Below are 17,649 nucleotides of genomic sequence, written 5' to 3' on the forward strand. Positions count from 1 at the left end.
TTACTTAAAAATAGACTACTAAACAAATTTTGTTCAGCAGGCAATTAACTGCTGAAATTGGACATATGGCTTGTATCTGCCTATTTTAATACAATTTGCAACATGTCTATTTAATTTGTGCTTTAGTTATTCATTAAAATAAAAAAAAATACTCGAGTGTGAATATTCATATGTGGAAAATTAAGTCTTAAACTACATGCTGACAGTCTCGAGTTCCATATCCACTCAAGAATTGATTTAAATTACATTATCACAAGCAGATAATGGTTCATTAATCAATAGCTAGTGAATACAACACCTTATTTCATTTTGTGGAACTGATGAAGGTTTACTAATAGTGATGTAGTGAAAAGGTAAAGGTTCAGTGAGTGTGAACTCTTGCTAATAATGCCTCTGTTTATCTTAGAGGTCATAGAATCGAGTTCTGCATTCGTAACAGAACTGTAGAACATTTGGCTTAGGCTCCTACCTAAAGGTTTCCTGATGACAAAACCTTTTATAATGAACGCCAACATTCAATATAAACAGATAACACAATTTCATTGTATTGCATACCTTGTATTAAGCCACTGTTTTAAATTCAAACATTGCATTGTCATTGGGAAATTTTTTAAACATTCTTTTTTTTTTTTTTTTTGTTGGCTCTACTTGCCTTTTTTTTGTTTTTGTTTTGTTTTTTAATGAAATGACATGAAAGTAGAAAAACATGCAGCAAAGGTCAGCAGGCCAGGACTGAAGTAGTAATTAACATAACTACTACTCAATAATTGGATTTTAAGCGATCAGTTGTTCATTATTAGAAGATAAGCAACTAGCCATCTACTAAGTAGAACCTAGTAGTCAGTTCATTGGTAATAATTAACAACATGTGTTTAGTAATTCACCATTAAGAAATAGTTAGCCTGGACATTGAGAGGAATGAATGAATCTGTGATTTTTATTTGTTTTGAATGATCTTTATTGATAATCTACTTTAATGGTAAATTGACTTAGTTTATCCGACGCTTTTCTAATTGCCAACCACTCAAAATGCCTCACAGTAGATAATTACTTTCCCAGCCTCTCTCACTCACATGTAGACAACTTATAGCTCCAGCAGTTAACCCAGCATGTAAAGGGTTAACCGCCTTACCCAGGGGCACCTGGTAAAAGGAAGCTGGAATCAAACCTACATTTTACACAGGGAAATAAGTACGTCTGATTAAGTGCATCCATTATTAAAATTGTTTCATTAGACGGTTTATTCCTCTTCTTCTGCTTGCATTAGTTGCTGTTTAATTACAGATTCATATTGACATTACTGGAAGGCTTCTCCCGTCCTTTCTGTAAGCTCTAGTTTATCCTAACATGTACAATGAACAGATCAGGACACTGAAGAGGCTTCCAGATCGTAGAGTATGCTGCCCGAAGCCCTGAAGCAATGCCAGCTCTGTTTATGTCTATTTCATGCTGAACTATACTTGCATCACTATCACACTGCAGTCACATGAGTCGTAATTACTTACTGGAAACTGCTTGGCCTTGAAGGATAGAAGGATTTTATGTTGATTCCTCTTCATAAATTTAAGTGTTTTTTTTTCTGTTCACATAAAAAGGTTTTGCAGAAAATGCCTTGCCTGCTACATTTCATAAAAATCCAGTTTTATGTGATTTAAAAAAAAAAAGCAAAAACAAATCCATGTTCAGACGTGCTCTTGTAATTAAGTAAAACTAAGAGGCCTCCAAAGAGAGATTTACAAGATGATGCTAAGCAGGAGAATTGCAGATTTTCTTGGAAGCATTTTGTAATGGCCAGTGGAGGATTTAATCCCATCAAATTAGTCCCATGCTAATCCTCACTAACCTCGGAAAGAGGTCACTCATGTTCATTTTAAAGATGCATAAAGGCCACTTTGTAGTTGCACATTCAGAACCAACTGGTTGTTGATGAGCAAAACTCCAGCATGCTATTTATTTATTTATTTATTTTCTTGTGTATAATAATTTCTAAAGGTCAAACTGACAGAATGCAGTTATAAAAAAAAAAAAGAAAAACAAAATGTAGGAAAATTAATTCCCAGTTACATGAGTTAGTTGACATATTTAAACTTATAGTATTGTATTTTTAAATGTCACATATAGAAGGAGGAAGGACTGGACATCTTATTGGTCGGGTTGAGATGCGTTTGTTCTCGTCCTGTTCTGCAAGTGCTTTGCTTTGCTGGCTGGACGTGACCCATGACCAGCATGTGACTTTGTTTAACTATCATATCACATCTTGGCTGTTTGTCTCTGCAGTATTAGAGGATTATGTTGACCAATAGCTCTGTCCCCAGAGGAATCTAAGCTTTATGCACTTAATTCTAAGCCAACATTTTGCCATACATGCAGACGCTGATGGTGCTTTTGACTCTCTGCTCCAGCTACCTTTGCAGACGATTTCAACTTCTAAGCTTGACAGTAGTTGACAGCTTTTTGTGAGTTATTGTCAACACAACCAGCTATTAATATGAAAAAAAAAAAATGTTGCAAGTTATCTTTTTAGGCTTTATTCGTAGCAAAGCGACTTCTGTTCTTGCTATGTGCACAACTGCAGCCTCGAACTTGTTCATGTTTCATCTTGCTATATTGTCTTTTTCAGTTTCAGCTTTGAGGCTTTTAAGGGATTTTTTGTGTGTGCGGCTCGTTTAAGTCGCCCCACTGCATGTCAATGAGATCGAGACCTGGGCTTTGAGTCAGCGCAGGACTTTCAGTGTCTTAACTCTCAATCAGTCCAGCTGTGGAGACTTGCTGACCCCAAGGTGCCACTCTTTACTGCCGTTGCTGGACAGTGATCTTTGGATATTTTCTTCTGCTCTCTAATGTGCTTCCCAGCTGTGTGTTTGTGTGTGTGCAATGTGAGACATCCAGCATAGCTCCAGTTTTCAACATTTTACTTATCACTTGCCATTTCCAGGCCAACACATGTCTGCCTTACTCAAGTGACACATATTCATGCCTCTCTCACATCAGGATGGTTAGAGAAATAGGTTCGCTGTGATTTTCTATTCATATCCAGTGAAAACAGGAAATCACAACTTAGTGATTAAAGATACATTTTTATTTTGAAAAACTTGTTCAGGTCAGGCATATACTATTGATTAGTTTTTTTTTTCCCTCCACCGAATGACGGAGCCCATCTTAAATGTTTTTTTTTTTTTTTATATATATTTCGGTGTGAAATTTTTTATCCTGTTACCAGGGGAGTAAATAAATGTAGATGACTCGGTATTTTTTGCTAGTCACATTTTAGGAAGTTAAAAATCAGGCTTCATTTCAGAGTGTTTTTTTTTTTTTTTTTCAGGAACATTTCCCAAGCAATGGCTGCCGACTTTTGATATCAGCAGTACAGTCTGCCAAGATTGGGGGTCCCCCCATTGGCATGGGGGGATCTGTGGCTAGTTAGTCACTGCATTATCATTTTCCATTAGGGGTTATGAATTTGAGTTGGCTCACACGAAGCCCTGACATCTGATAGATGCGTAACGTCACCTATTCCGAGTTTGCATTTGCTCGCTGTGAAGCTGTTCTTGTCCTTTTTTGTTTTTTGAAATCCAAAAAATAAACACTGACTAAAACTTTGATGACATAATAAGCCGTTCTTTCTGCCATGCTGCTTGCTGAGGAGCAACATGTCTGCTGGCATTCAGCTCCCTGGCAAATACGAAGAGAGAAAGAAGCAGTTTGAACACAAGAGAAGGATTCTTACTCGCTTCTGTTTTGTTTTGTGCAAATACCCAGAAGGAAATAAGAAACATTTTTATGGCACTGAATGCGTTTAAAAAAAAAATACAAACTGCTAAACGGAGATGGGCATCATCAAATTAACTCGGTAACTCACAGGGCTTCTGTGGGCACCGACAGCATATCAATAACACAGGATATGACGCTCAGCATAAGATCATAGATTCATACTATCGAATCTATTACACAAAATGCTGAGACAAGAAAGGTACATTTAAGGGGTTTTCTTTGCAAACTAAAATATAGCTATGTGTAACAATAAAAAGTCCAAAATGTATAAAAGAAAAATAAATCATAACATCTCATCTCCAGTATTATGTGTACTTGTTTCATATTTCTGACTTTTTCAAGCTTTCTCCTGTGATTCTGATTTCTGTTTTAAAAACTGTCACTAACCACATTGGAAATACTTTATCCAGAGCCTTTCTGCATTAAATGATCATGCATTGTTCAATCAGCTGTCCATTTCTCAGTATCTCCGATTATAATACTACAGATGTTGAACTCTCTCCCAATTTTTTGTAATGAGACGGCATCCACAAAAACACAATCAATATTACTCAGACATAGACCATATTGTGTCTGTTTCATATGGAATTAGAATTGTCTTGATTATTGTGAGATTTCTCCAAGTTTTAGGAAAACTGGACATTCGACTTACCTTTACGTGAGTTTTGGTATATTTTCAAATATTTACTTCACAATGACCTAGTCATCTGAAAGTAGCAATTGTTAATGACCCCCCTCTGACCTTTGGAACGCAGCACAAGTCAAAGGTCGTAGAAACTTTCCAGCAAAGTTATAGACGGTCACTGGGACTTTGGGAAACCTTGTCCCAACCTTCATCGTGTTTCCATCAATTCTCGTTGTGCTTTTTGTGTATTCACAAAGGGGAATGAGCAGGCAAGGCATTAGCTTTGCTCCTTGGCCTGTTTTTCCTTTGTTTTACCTCTTGCTTGAATGTTGTGTTATCCTCTTATGTCACACACTTCTAATTAATCTAAACACGACCTCAGCCGAGTCAGTGATATGTGTTCTAAATTGGGTGTGAGGAGAAGATGTTAGGTGCACTGAGACAGCCACCCTGTAAGCCGGTGGCTAATTTTAGCCTTTCAGGGCAGTGCACTGTGTCTCCCTGCGGATGAGTTGAACCACAGAGGGATCTGAGCGCCGACTTGGGCCCTGCCTCTCCTTTCTGTTCTGTGTGTGGACATTGTTCTTCGTGCCGTGTGGGGTTACAGGCCAGTCACAATAGACGGAGGTGGGGAACTGTGGATTCAAAGAGCTTTTAACGACACCTGGGCTTTGGTCAAGCAGAGTTTTGAACATAAACAAAAAGTGGCTCAGATCACAGAATACTGTCGACGTGGGGTTCACTTTTAAGAACTTTGTATATGAGGAGTAAGAAAAAAAAAGAGAGAGAGAGAGATTCACTATGAAAATGTAGGAAAAATATAAACCAGAAGAGAACAAAACGGTGCAGAACTATTCTAATAGGAACAAGTTGTATAAATTAATAAAACTATAATTAACTCATCCTCTGCATTTTCAGCTATTTCAGCCTCTGTAGCGCCATCCATACATCCATTATGTTTCAGTTACTCCTTTTCCAAGAAATGATCATACAGATTTACTATCCTCTATGTTTGACACAGATTTTAACTCCACTTGCCAACTACGGAGGTCTTTGTCTCTTTTCTCTTAAACAATAAAAAAACCTACTCACTTTAACTCGCATGCTGCAGCTACTCAGCAAAAAATATTAAGTTACCATCAAATAACAAGAATAAGCTCAAATGCATTAGTTTTGTGAAGTATTTTCAATGACATTACAGTATCAATATTGGTAAAAAAAAAAAAAAAAAAAAAAAAAAAACAACCTTTTTTTGGCAATATATTATATTTCTGAGTTGCTCACAATTTGAGGTTTGTTTAAAGAAGTGTGTTAGTCACAATGGCAGTAGGTGTCGGCACCATCAACAACTGTGCATAGCTGTCTAGTGCAGTAACCACTTTGCATGAAGTGGTGAATTAATTGAAGTCCATCAGCTACTTCAGATTTAAACTTAAATAAGCTTAAACAGAAGCTTTTTTTATTTAAAAGAAAAATCTTCACAATCATTTCATGATGTGGCAAACCAATTGAAACTCAATTCTTACAAATAAAATGGTGATTTCATGCAATATGGAAAGCCATTAGTTTTAAATAGATCGTAATTGCCTGAAATCATGAGCTTAAAGTTGAAAAATTATGCAGGTTTATTAGGCAAAGCAGACCAATTGGCTGCCATATTTCCCCTAATTTAAGCCTTTTTTTTTTTTTTTTTTTTTTTGGCAAGGAGAAATTGAGCCTCAGCATAAAGAAGATTGTGACCTAACTAACCTGGAAGTAAGTAATTGGTTTCTCATGCTAATGGTGATTTCTTATGCTAATGAGAAGCTCTGAAGGAGCGCTGTGGTCACCCAGGCGTGAGTCGATTCACCTTGGCCTGATCCGACGTAAATGGCACAGCTTCCCTCGCTTCTTCACGCCGCCGATAACTTCTTGTTCTGAAAACTTTCGCGCCGAGATCAAACAGCCGCGTCGGCCGTAAACGTCGACTCCTGCTTATGCCAGTGACACACACAAACCGACTAATTACTCTACAGCCATGCGCTCTCTTCATCATCCAGCTCATTTACGCTGCGTTTACCTGCTGTCCTCTGCGCTGGATGTGTGTTTCCTCGACGGCTCTGTTTGCTTTGGAAAGCAGCCATGTTGAATTATGCACAGCCCAATTTCTGCGAGTGCAGATACACACATACATCCCCTACGCAGCCAAATTTATCAGCTTAGAAAGGGGCTTATTACTTAAAATCTTTTCGAATATAACACCAGTTGTATGTATAAATGTCCAGACTGTAATGTATTAACTGAGGTCTGTGTCTCTGCTTTTGTCTTCCAGATTTTCCATATGACCTATGATCTGGCTAGTGCGGTGGTAAGAATATTTAATTTGATAGGGATGATGCTGCTTCTGTGTCACTGGGATGGCTGTCTCCAGTATCTGGTGCCTCTCCTCCAAGACTTTCCCCCTGACTGCTGGGTGTCCCTAAATGGTATGGTTGTAAGTATTGCACATTTTTCTTCTTTCATGCATAAAGCCATAGTATGTCAGCAGCTGTTGCTTCCTGCATCTCTTAATCGTGGTTTGAAAACAATTGTCATTTGCAACAAGCACTATTTGACTCAAAATTTAATATTAGAATTCCAAAACTGTTCATGTTTTCATATGGTATCATTTTTGCCAGCACAGGCTTATTTATATTTTGTTGGGATTTAATAGAGTCCAAGTTTGAAAGCCAAAGTTCTCAAATTCTCATTTGCATCTAGGTCTGAACTTTGACTGGGCCACTCTGATGCATTGAAATGCCTGAAGACAAACATTGCAGGTGTAGCTTTATGAGTATGTCTGAAATGATTACTTGGATTAATCATGATGAATCGATGATTACAGTAATCTAAAATAAAAAAAATCAGCTAATTCAGTAAACAATTAATCATTAATAGGAGTTTACAGACTCTAGAACATGCCATTTATTGAGTGTAATTGTTTCATGTGAAATTAAATGCCTCAAAAGGAGTGACATCTCTTTTCAAAATGTTATCTTTTCAAAAAAAAAATTGCTGAAAGCAGTTTGATTAAAATGAAGTGTTGATAAGTATGCCATGCATATAATGCACCCAACTGCACCAGGGAAAAGATCTGGTCCATGTAGGAAACAGGGAGGAAAAAAAAGAGAAAAAGAAACGCATCCATTTTACTGTAATGCTGAAAATCAATTTATTTTAAGAGTATAGTTAAGTATAATAAGAAGTTATGTTTAATTCTGTGCTCCTTTTAGCTGGAGATCCAGCAAACACGGGGCGGGGGGGCATTCTGCTGGTTGAGCTGTCTGTTCTTCTCAGCTCCTCCCTGGTTTGTTTTCTGTGCGATCAAAAATTGCCTCTTGATGTGGAAGGGGTACGCAGTTTATCATTACACTGCATTCGTAATGTGGCATTGGACATACAGCTTCCCTGTGCTGGTGCATTTCTTAGACTGGAATAATTTAACATATAGTTTTATCCAATGCGACACAATGGTGTGGAAAATAGAGGAATACAGCTTAATCATTGCACCAGCTTCACTCCTGGTGCACAGTGTATTTGGTTTACACAAACCAGCATAAGCTGTTGCAAAAAAAAAAAAAGACACCTTAAGGCTTAAATCATTTTGGACTCTTTTTTTTTTTTAAACTGTCTTTGGTCTTGAATGTTTCTTAACATGTAATGGCTACAATCATGCACTGAAAGGATAAAATGAGTTATAAAACAGGGAATAAGACAGCAGAGTTGGGTTGTCACCAGCGTCGACATGACTGCTTTTTGGCACGTGCCAAGCTGTCTGTAAAGGATTTGTACATGGAAAATGTAAGGAGTGGCTGTTTATAGCAACATTGCTTTGTTTGAGGCATCCTTCCTTCCACATTGAACTATAACAATGGATCCTGGGAGTCTGCAGTGGCCTGGCATCCCTGACATTTTAATTAAGTGCACTATTTCTTTCATGTATGGTCTGCGACGGTTCTGAATGGCATCGGTGTCTCGCACTTGTAGCTATTTCGGATCCACATCAGCTCGTTTTGTACATTTTATTTTTTTTTCCCTCTTTTGCTGTCCCATCAAACATCACTTTTGTGCAGCAAAAGCAGACTTCTGTTCTCAAACATTAGCCAATGTAATGATGTAAAGAAAGACGAACTGTAACTCGGGTTGTGCTTACCTTGATTTTCTGATGGAGTTCATATGCGGAGATACAGTAGCAATCAAAACTCAAGTCTCCCAAAGTTAAAAACTTAACAGCTGTTACTAAGCTAACAGGAAATCTGCATTTCGTTGCCAAGCACCGTGTTGCAACATCAGGGTCGGGCTTGATCACGCGGAGCGAGCGAACACTTTGAGTGGCTTGGGAACTCCCATTATTAACCCTATTAGAGCAAGGTTACAAGTGATTCCTCTGTTTGATTGTACATCGTGTATTGATAATTTAACACTTTGCAAGTAACATGAAATTAGCGTGATATGGCCCTCTGGATGTCAACACATCAATAATTAATTGTTTTCTCCAGTTTTATATAAATTTGGTTTGTTTTATTGATTTTGTACATTTACAATAAAATCAATGTATGCTTCACTAGATTGTGGAATTTATTTTAATGGCACAATTCAGTTCTACTAGGAAACGGCATAGTTGGGAAAAGACTACAAACTGGTGCACTGTGGGATGAGTTTATACTTAATAAATGAACACAATGTGACCTCAAAATGTCCTCTCTTCATGGGATTTATACCTAAATTCATGCTGAATATTTAAAATGCTTTAGTCTTATGCTATGTCTGATACACTTCATTCATTTATAGTATTATTCTGCGTAACCCACATAAGCAGTGTTTAGCACTAAAAAAAAATAATGCTTGCTGTCGAGCTTTTTGTTTTTTGTGTGTCTCATTTAGAAGCTCAACTCGAAGTTCCACTTTTAAATCATGCAGAAAGGATATACTTACATTTAAGTGTATATTAAAACAGAATGGTCCCCAGTATATTCTCATGCACACCACGTTCCCTGTTGATTTATGAAAGAAACGCGCCTAAACGTTATGTGAAAGGACATTTTCAAACATCCTGGATCTCTTTGTGTGTGCGGGCAAACACTGTCCTGCAGTAGAAAATCGGTGCAAGTCTTTGTGCGTCGGACTATTTGCTGCATGCTTCAGAGTGTGTTTAGGATGAAGGTTTCTTAGTCATGAAACCTTCATGACTAAGACCTTTTTTTTACATAACCGTCGTTTTTATTTAGGGTCCTTGTAGTCTCCCTCCTCTTGGGCATCCTCTTCCCTCCTCCTCAGCATTATTTCCTCCTCACTGTCTCTGCCTTAAGTTGGGGGTCAAGCATCGCTGCTCCTCTTGGAGCAACATGATTGTGCAGAAGTGTGTACATGCCTCCTGGGTCACTCTGCTTGTAAATGCTCGCCTATGGAAGTCTTCTGCCTTCTCATCTCCTTGTATGTGATAAACATTTTTGTGCTCCACGCGCATGCTGGCCGCTCTGAGGCATTGGGCTCGAGGTGCAAATGTCAGCTCTGCTCAGCGTCACGGTTCTGTTTCCCACCCTTATCTTTACTTTGAGGCAATGAGTTGCCTAAGCAAGCTCACTACCAGCTTGCAAGTGTTACTCATCCAAGCAGATGGAACAAACAGATCCTTCTCTGTTTGCACCCAAAGACTTTGGACTGATCTAATTTCCCACATGAGTGCTACAAATCGTCCTCGCTAATAGTCCACAAAGTGGGAGATGAATCTTCCTCTTTTATGTTTTACTTTGATTTGCAGCCGTTTGGTTGTAAATGTGTTTATAATCTTAAAGCGTGGTGACAAACGGCTCCTGTTTTTGTGCTGCAGGTTGTTGCCCTTGCTCAGTATGAGTTCGACACATTCGGCTTCTTGTATGCAAATCAGTGTAAAAATGAACTCATGTAAAAGGCTAATTTGATGCCCCCTGTGTGGCATCATTTTCCCCCGCAAACAACGCTGTGCTTAAAGCTTCAGAGTGCAGGAATATTTTTGAAACAAAGAGGGCACAAATGTTTGCTGGAGGCATGGGTGACCTAAATCATTAAATCCAACGACTTAAATTCTCTTTTCATGAGGCTGTATACCCGTAAATTAATTTGCATGAAGAAGCAAGAAAACAACGATGTCCCCTGGCCCTTAAATCTATGTCAGGTTTCAAAACCTGACATTGGCTTTGTGCCTTTATGTTCACGCTCGGCGTGTCAGTGTCCACGACAGAACATTTTACATCTAATTTACAGTTAAGACCGTATATTTACATACACTGTGTAAAAGCACAACAATAGCTGTTTTTCTTCTTTGTCGGACAAGAAATCAGTCTGAACATTTTCTTCTTTTCAATGTCATTTAGAATGATTAAAATTATTTCTATTTGCTAATTCAAATTCTGAAGTCTACATACAGGTACTTAATATTTTGTAGAACTGCTGTTGGGTCAAATGTTTTGGGTATCCTTTTACAAGGTCGCCACGATAGTTTGCTGATTTTTTTTTTCTTTTTTTTTTTTTTGACCCACTTGTTCAGGCAGAACTGACGTGACTGAGTCAGGTTTGTATGTTTCCTTGCCAACAAACTTTCTGAAACTCAGTTCAGAGCTTTGCATCCACTCCAGAATATTGACTTTGTTGTCTGTGAGCCACTTTGTAGATAACATGACGGTATATTTAAGGAGATTGCCCACTTGAAAAGACCCATGTGTGTACCCAAGCTTTACATCTTAGGCTGTTGTTGTGCTCCACATCATGCCATCTGTTTTGTGAAGCATACCCTGTAGTTTGCATGCATGTTCTGGTTCTCTCTGGCTGCTCCGAATTCCTCTCACAGTCCAAAAACGTAGCTGTGATGCTAATCGGTTGATCTAAATTGCCCTTAGAAATGAGTGTGTGCATGCTTGCCATTCCTGTGTGTCTGTGATGGACTGATGATCTATCCTTACGTCCTTCATTCACAATTCTGCTTATTACTATGTGCACATTAGGCTGGATGATCCAGGGAAAATAAATAAAGTACTAATAAAGTTTTTAACTTTTTAAATTTCTTTTTTTACCTATTTTGATTGATTGGAATCTTAAAGCCGGATATATATTGTGTGGCGAGAAATTATAAAAAGTTTAAATTAGAATCCGAAAGTAGGTGCCAAAGAAACACAGTTCTACCATTTATTTATTTATTTTTGTAATTTCTTAGTTTTTATTTCTACAATAATTGAGGAGCAACTGAGGTAAAATTCGTAATAGGCCAATAGTTTTTGTTAGGCTTGTGCTCATGAGCAGCTGGGGTGGTGTCACAGACTCTGATGTGAGCAGATTGTGGAATCTCTTCCCCGTGGATCTTTGCTGAAGTAATAGCCCGTGTGCTGACTGCGGCCTGGCAAATCCAAAGTGATAAGTCGCGCCCACATGTGGGATCCTTCTTCTCACAATGTCACAATACATTAGCGAACATTGGCTAAATATCTTCACATCTCTCTCTCTCTCTCTCTCTCTCTGTTTTCTGTTGTTTTTTTATTTGGCTTACTTCAGGTATAAATACCTGATGGAATTCAATAATGGGCGCCTCAGTGTTTTTCCAAATCCAGTGTCTGTATCATTTTATCCTGATGAGTTCAAATTCACCATATTTATTTATTCGTGTAGTTGGCTTGTACTTGGTTTCCAGCTGGGGCTAGAAGAGTGAGGAGTGCAGATACTGCTGAGTGTTGCAGTACAGCCTGCATGCCTGTTATCTTTCTGACTAATGGCCTGAGAGTACCTTCTTACTCTTTAGAGGCTGCATTTACTTAATCACCAGACAAGATAATGCCGCTGTCACTGTGCCGACTCTGTCGGGGGGTGATGGGCCGTTCTATTTGTTTGCATATGGACATGTGTCTAGGAGCATGTGTGTTACGCACATGCGCTTATATTGAGATACAGTCAACTAAATTCTAGACGGCTGAATATTCGTGTTTAAGCATCGAGACGGGCAGAAACAGTAGGTAGACATGCACACACACATGCACAGACTGAAATCCACGAAGGCCCGGATAGCCATGCATAACCATCCGTCAGTCACCCCTCTTGGCTTTTTTATTGCAAGATCACCCACTTGATTTTCCCTCCAACCTCCTGAATGACTCACTTCCAGCAGCCAAACTCAGTCCGGAGTTTTATGAGTTAATCTGACATTTTTCTTTCCTTCTGTTACTTTTCCCTCAAATTTAATTCTGGTTTCACTGACCATTGACTTTTCTATTTTTATTTGTATAAATGGCTCTAAAGTTGGAGTAAAATGATGCATGGTTTGTAGCAGTTTTCTTAAATGAAAAACTTTTTTTTTTGATGTGCAGCTTGGGTTAATACTCAACAGCTGCAGTACGTTTAGGGGATGTTACCATCTGATTAGAGACTGAAGTTTCTGCCCATTCTTCTTTATAAAATAGACAAACGTTTAAAAGTCTTGTCACATTGCCTTGTACTGTCCTACCAGAAGGCAAAACAATATCATGATGCTGCTAACACATTCCTCATGCCATGTTCACGAAGATGTGCACTGCTACCTTTCCTCTACACACTCAATTTCTTTTCTCACTCTTTTCCTTTAAACGGTTTATAGCAGATTTCTATAAACCACCCGAGCTGTGGATCTGTGCAGCTCCTCCAGTGCTGCAATGGCCCATTTTGGATGATTCTCCAATAACTGTTCTGCTTGTCACGTTTTTGGCAGTTCTGCCTCCCGTGTTACATTTTCAGATAATGGACCAAACAGTGCTGTGTGAGATTTCAAAGCGTCGGATATTATTTCACAATCCAACTCTGCTTTCATCGTACTTTGGCATGCACTTTGTGTTGGTTTTGCCCTTTAGCAGTTATTACCGGTCTGTCCTCATTAGTTTGCTCACTAATGTTCTTCAGGAAACCAATACTGGATTCACAGAGTAGCTGTAATTTTTCCTAAGACCAAATTAAATAGGTTGCCTTCAAAGACAATTGTTGTAATGAACTCTACTCAGGGGCATTTTTCAGGTAAACACGGAGGTTTTTTGCCCTTCAAAAACAATGTTATAAGAGAACAGACTGTGTTCTTTGAAGCAGTGTACTGCATCCTGTTAGCCTCATAGTTATTCATCAGTATCAACAACAACCAACGCCTCTGGGCGACACTCAACACTGGGGTGATGGTGAATCAGCAACTGCCTGCCAGTCACATAACCAGCTACATCTTGTGTAAGGCCACTGGAGGAGACTAGATTGTGACTAATGAAACGAAATCCTGGCAGGCTGTTGGACGCTGGTAAACACATGGCGCTGTTAAATTACAGAAACTTTGTAGCAGCTGATACTTAAATTATGGAATGGAAAGGGATTTGTTTTGGGTATGACGTCCGTAGCGCTCTACAGACGTGCCGGAAGATAAATACAGAGTGTCTGATGTCAGTAGATGAAGAGAGACACAGGAAGTGTCTCTCTTCTACACATCCACAATAAATTCCTAAATTCTTCAGATTGCTTTAAAACTTACAGCTGCATTAAAAAGCATGTATGTGTCTTTTTGTTGTATTGTCTTGTTCTTTGGTTGTTTAAATGTAGCAAAAGGGAGATCTCATACACATCCTGCAGTAAATGATTTTGTCAGACACACATTCATCTGGAAGCCATATGTAAATATTAACTCTTGAGTTACAGAGACATGTGCTGATAGACCAGACTGTGTTAATGTACAGCTGTCTAAATGCCATTTGTGCCACTACAGAATCTGAGTGACTCGAGCAATGTGAATATTTGAGAACATGAGAGGAAGCCAATTTTTTTTAGTTTGTGAAAAGAACAGTTATTCCCAAACGGAGGTTACCTGAGGAAAAAAAAAAAAAAAAAAAAAACACTTAAAATTGAGGTACCCAGTGAGCCTTGAACTCTTTTGCCTCTCACATAGGTGTGGTTGAGATAAGTGTATCGTTTGGAGCAAATTTTAATGTAATTTCTGTCTGCAAGACGCAAATATATTACAGCAGTAAGCGTTCCGGCTGCCGTTTGTAAGACCTGTCACATTTCTTTCCCTGCAAAGACTTACCGAGTACCACAACCTCAAAGGGCTTATTCTCCTGCTCACCAGAGATCCTGCCTGTCCTCCGGGGGGAGGGGGGGGAGGAAAGCACACTTTCACATTTGATAAGTGTGGTGTTGATGAGGAGGCTAAATCCTGCAGCTCTCACTTCCAAACATGACTGTCGTGGCTCAGACCAACAAAAGTGGGGAACAAAAGACATTAGAGAGTTCTGGAACAAAGCTAGAAAGCTTTTCAAGCCCAGCAGTGAAATAGTGTTGATGCATTAACACATTTTAATGGTTTCACATCACCGTTTTAATAGTAAGTCACTTCCAATGTGCTTTTTTAATCTGTAAAAAGGGCAAGATATAAAGGAGACTGCCTAAAGGCCAGGGATATGACGCCAAAGCTGTTATAAACAGCAACATCAAGCATGAGGAGACAGCGCCTGACATCAGGGAGAGAGAGAGACAGAGAGAGATGGTGTAAAGCAGTAATCTTTGAAATAATATTCAAACTGATGCACCCTGCTAGACTTTCTCACCCCAGAGTTATTTTTTGTTGAAAACTGAGGATGTGAGAACGTATAAATGAAACAAGTATTTGACAAGGAGGTTAAAAGCCTGAAAAGCCTCCTCTTCCTTTTAAGCCTGGACAGTTTCTGGAGGAAGTTGCTGGAAATGTCTCAGACAGTCACACATTTCACAAATTATTGCGCTAACTTTGTCAAAAGCAGACCAGCCCTTCAGGTTTTACCCTGTCCCAGAAAAAGAGAAACATCTCTGTGTATTCAAGGTTTACTTAAAAAAAACAAAAAACAATCAAAAACAAGATACATTCTTACTTCTGCTAATGTAACAACAGACATTCAGATCGAAAATCTGCCATTGCCGTTGCAATATCAGCCTGCACAATATTGTAATTGCAAAAGAGTTTTTGGAGTGCGGTAATTGATGGCTAATATACCTTACCAGTTCTGAAGTTGTGTTTTTCATGTTAATTAGATATTTAGCCATCGAGACGAAAGGCCGAGAAAGAAGAAAACGGGCATATGTCCCACCTGATATCTTCATTGTAATATTATTTCCATTGCACAGTTTTCTAAATGCCAGCCAAATTATTGAGTGTCTTTACACTGCATAGTTCTTTTTTCTCTAACAAATATCTATTGTTATAGAATATGTAAGAAAAACAAATGCTTTTATTCAGAGTATGTGTTGACTAGCACTGCAAGTTTCAAGTTTAGCTCGCAGTGGAAAAACAAGCTGATAAAAGCTGGTTAGTTACTCCACCTGCCAGCCTTCTGTGAGGTGCTTTTCATCTTGCTGACTTTAGTAACAGCTTGAACACCATTACTTAATAAGTGTGGCTCTGCTTGTGGGTTTCGTTGGTTGTTTGCTTAATGGCCACAAATATCTCCTAAGGCCTGAAATGTTTTTTTTTTCTCGGAAGCTCTAGGCAAAGAAGCCTTCTCTCCAGCTTAAAGGCAGTGTGCAGCATCAGCTGAGGAATGGGGAGGGTTACAGTACCCTATAGTTGAAACTGCTGGATAAAACTTTAGTTCATATGGTATATATGATTAAAGTTTTATCAAGCAGTAAACTGGATAAACTATTGATGTACCCGAAACCGTTCAACTCTGAAAAGTAAGATTAGTTTTTAAAGATACACTGAACACATTAATTTTTTGTGGTGGATTTTCAACATTTAATTACTTTATTCTGCACAATATGTGTTTTGTCATCATTAATTTTAACTTTTAAAGAACTATTAGAAGATTTAAAAACAACACACAATTCACGATATTTTTCCAAGTATTTCTTCCACAAGCATTTGACTTTAATTTATGATTGCAGCATTGTCTGTGAAGTAGCAGTTGCTAAAAATAATTGTGTGCTATTATTATAAAGCGAGGACAAAGTTACTATGGAGTTTTTTTTTTGTTGTTTTTTTTTGTAGCATTGTGCCAGGGTAATATGGCTACCGTTATCAAAACAATGTACAGATCATTGCACTGACTCTCAGATTAGCTTCTTTAATCATTGTGCTGACTTCTTTTTAAATACTTTTGTGAAAATACCAAACCTTGATTTTTCTTCTCCCAGCAGCAGCATTTACACTGAAATAAATGCTGACACGCGTGTCAGTGTGACATTGCAGAATTTCCACAATAGTGTGTTTATGGAAAAAGAAAAACAAAAAACAACCAGTCAGAACTCATTCATAGCTAATCCACCTGACAATTAGCCAACTCCAGGCTCTAAATCAATTTGAACTTTCAGTATTTTCCATTTCTATCAAATGCAATACAACTCAAAGCAGGCTGTCCTCTGAGCTGAGTAATGGTGAGATGACAGCTAGGGATACTTGCTTTATACATAAATGGGAGTTGCAAAGGGATAATAAAACTAACATCTCCCTCAAGAGAAACCCAGCTCTGCATGCTATTGTGTAGTTAAGGACAAGTGCAGGAGATAAACTAATCAGGTCAACAGAACACATGCCAGGGGGGATTACAGGCATACCTTTGATTTTATTTCCACTTTTGAGAAGAAAATGTGAGGTCAGGTAAGTCCTGGCACGGTGAGAGCAGAGAGGGAACAGAAACGGGTAGAATGAGGGCCTTAAGGTCTTAGGCTTGACATGAATGCTGGCTAAAAGCCATCAAAGCAAAGCCATCTTTTCTTACCCCGCAGTAACTCCCCCCAACCCTTCTCTGTCTCCCCCCTCTCCTCTCTCTCTGTCCTTGCAGAATGTGTCCTGGGGTAAGCAGTACTCCTATGCCCTCTTCAAAGCCATGAGCCACATGCTGTGCATCGGGTATGGCGCCCGGGCGCCCGTCAGCATGTCTGACCTGTGGATCACCATGCTGAGCATGATCGTGGGCGCCACGTGCTACGCTATGTTTGTGGGCCATGCCACAGCTCTAATCCAGTCACTGGATTCCTCACGCAGGCAGTACCAAGAGAAGGTAAGAGTCATGTCGTTGCATACAGGAAACATAATACTTTTAAAGTAGATTAGTCCCGCTTGATTTATATAATAGTAGATGTCTAACAAATGGGTTACAGGGTGTAAGACCTAAGGTAAGATAGCAGAATTATACCAGGTATTAGTTTGATTGGTTGGCTCTTTTTTTTTTTTTTTTTTTTTTTTTAATTATCAAATACTTTCCTTTTTTTGCTAATCATTAAAATTATTTTTTTCT

The 17,649-nt window shown here is 38.7% G+C and overlaps 1 protein-coding gene across 1 annotated transcript in view; it reads left to right on the top strand.

Annotated features, from left to right (window-relative positions):
* hcn1 (hyperpolarization activated cyclic nucleotide-gated potassium channel 1) overlaps positions 1-17,649 on the top strand; it is a 77,167-nt gene that overhangs the window by 27,382 nt on the left and 32,136 nt on the right. Inside the window, exons 3-4 of the mRNA XM_015051139.1 lie at positions 6,708-6,869; positions 17,194-17,412. Of these exons, the coding sequence (XP_014906625.1) occupies positions 6,708-6,869; positions 17,194-17,412 (381 nt within the window). The remainder of the gene's footprint in view (positions 1-6,707; positions 6,870-17,193; positions 17,413-17,649) is intronic.

This window comes from Poecilia latipinna, unplaced genomic scaffold, assembly GCF_001443285.1.
Source record: "Poecilia latipinna isolate Pla-1442-1.1 unplaced genomic scaffold, P_latipinna-1.0 Scaffold1032, whole genome shotgun sequence".
Taxonomy (NCBI): Eukaryota; Metazoa; Chordata; class Actinopteri; order Cyprinodontiformes; family Poeciliidae; genus Poecilia; species Poecilia latipinna.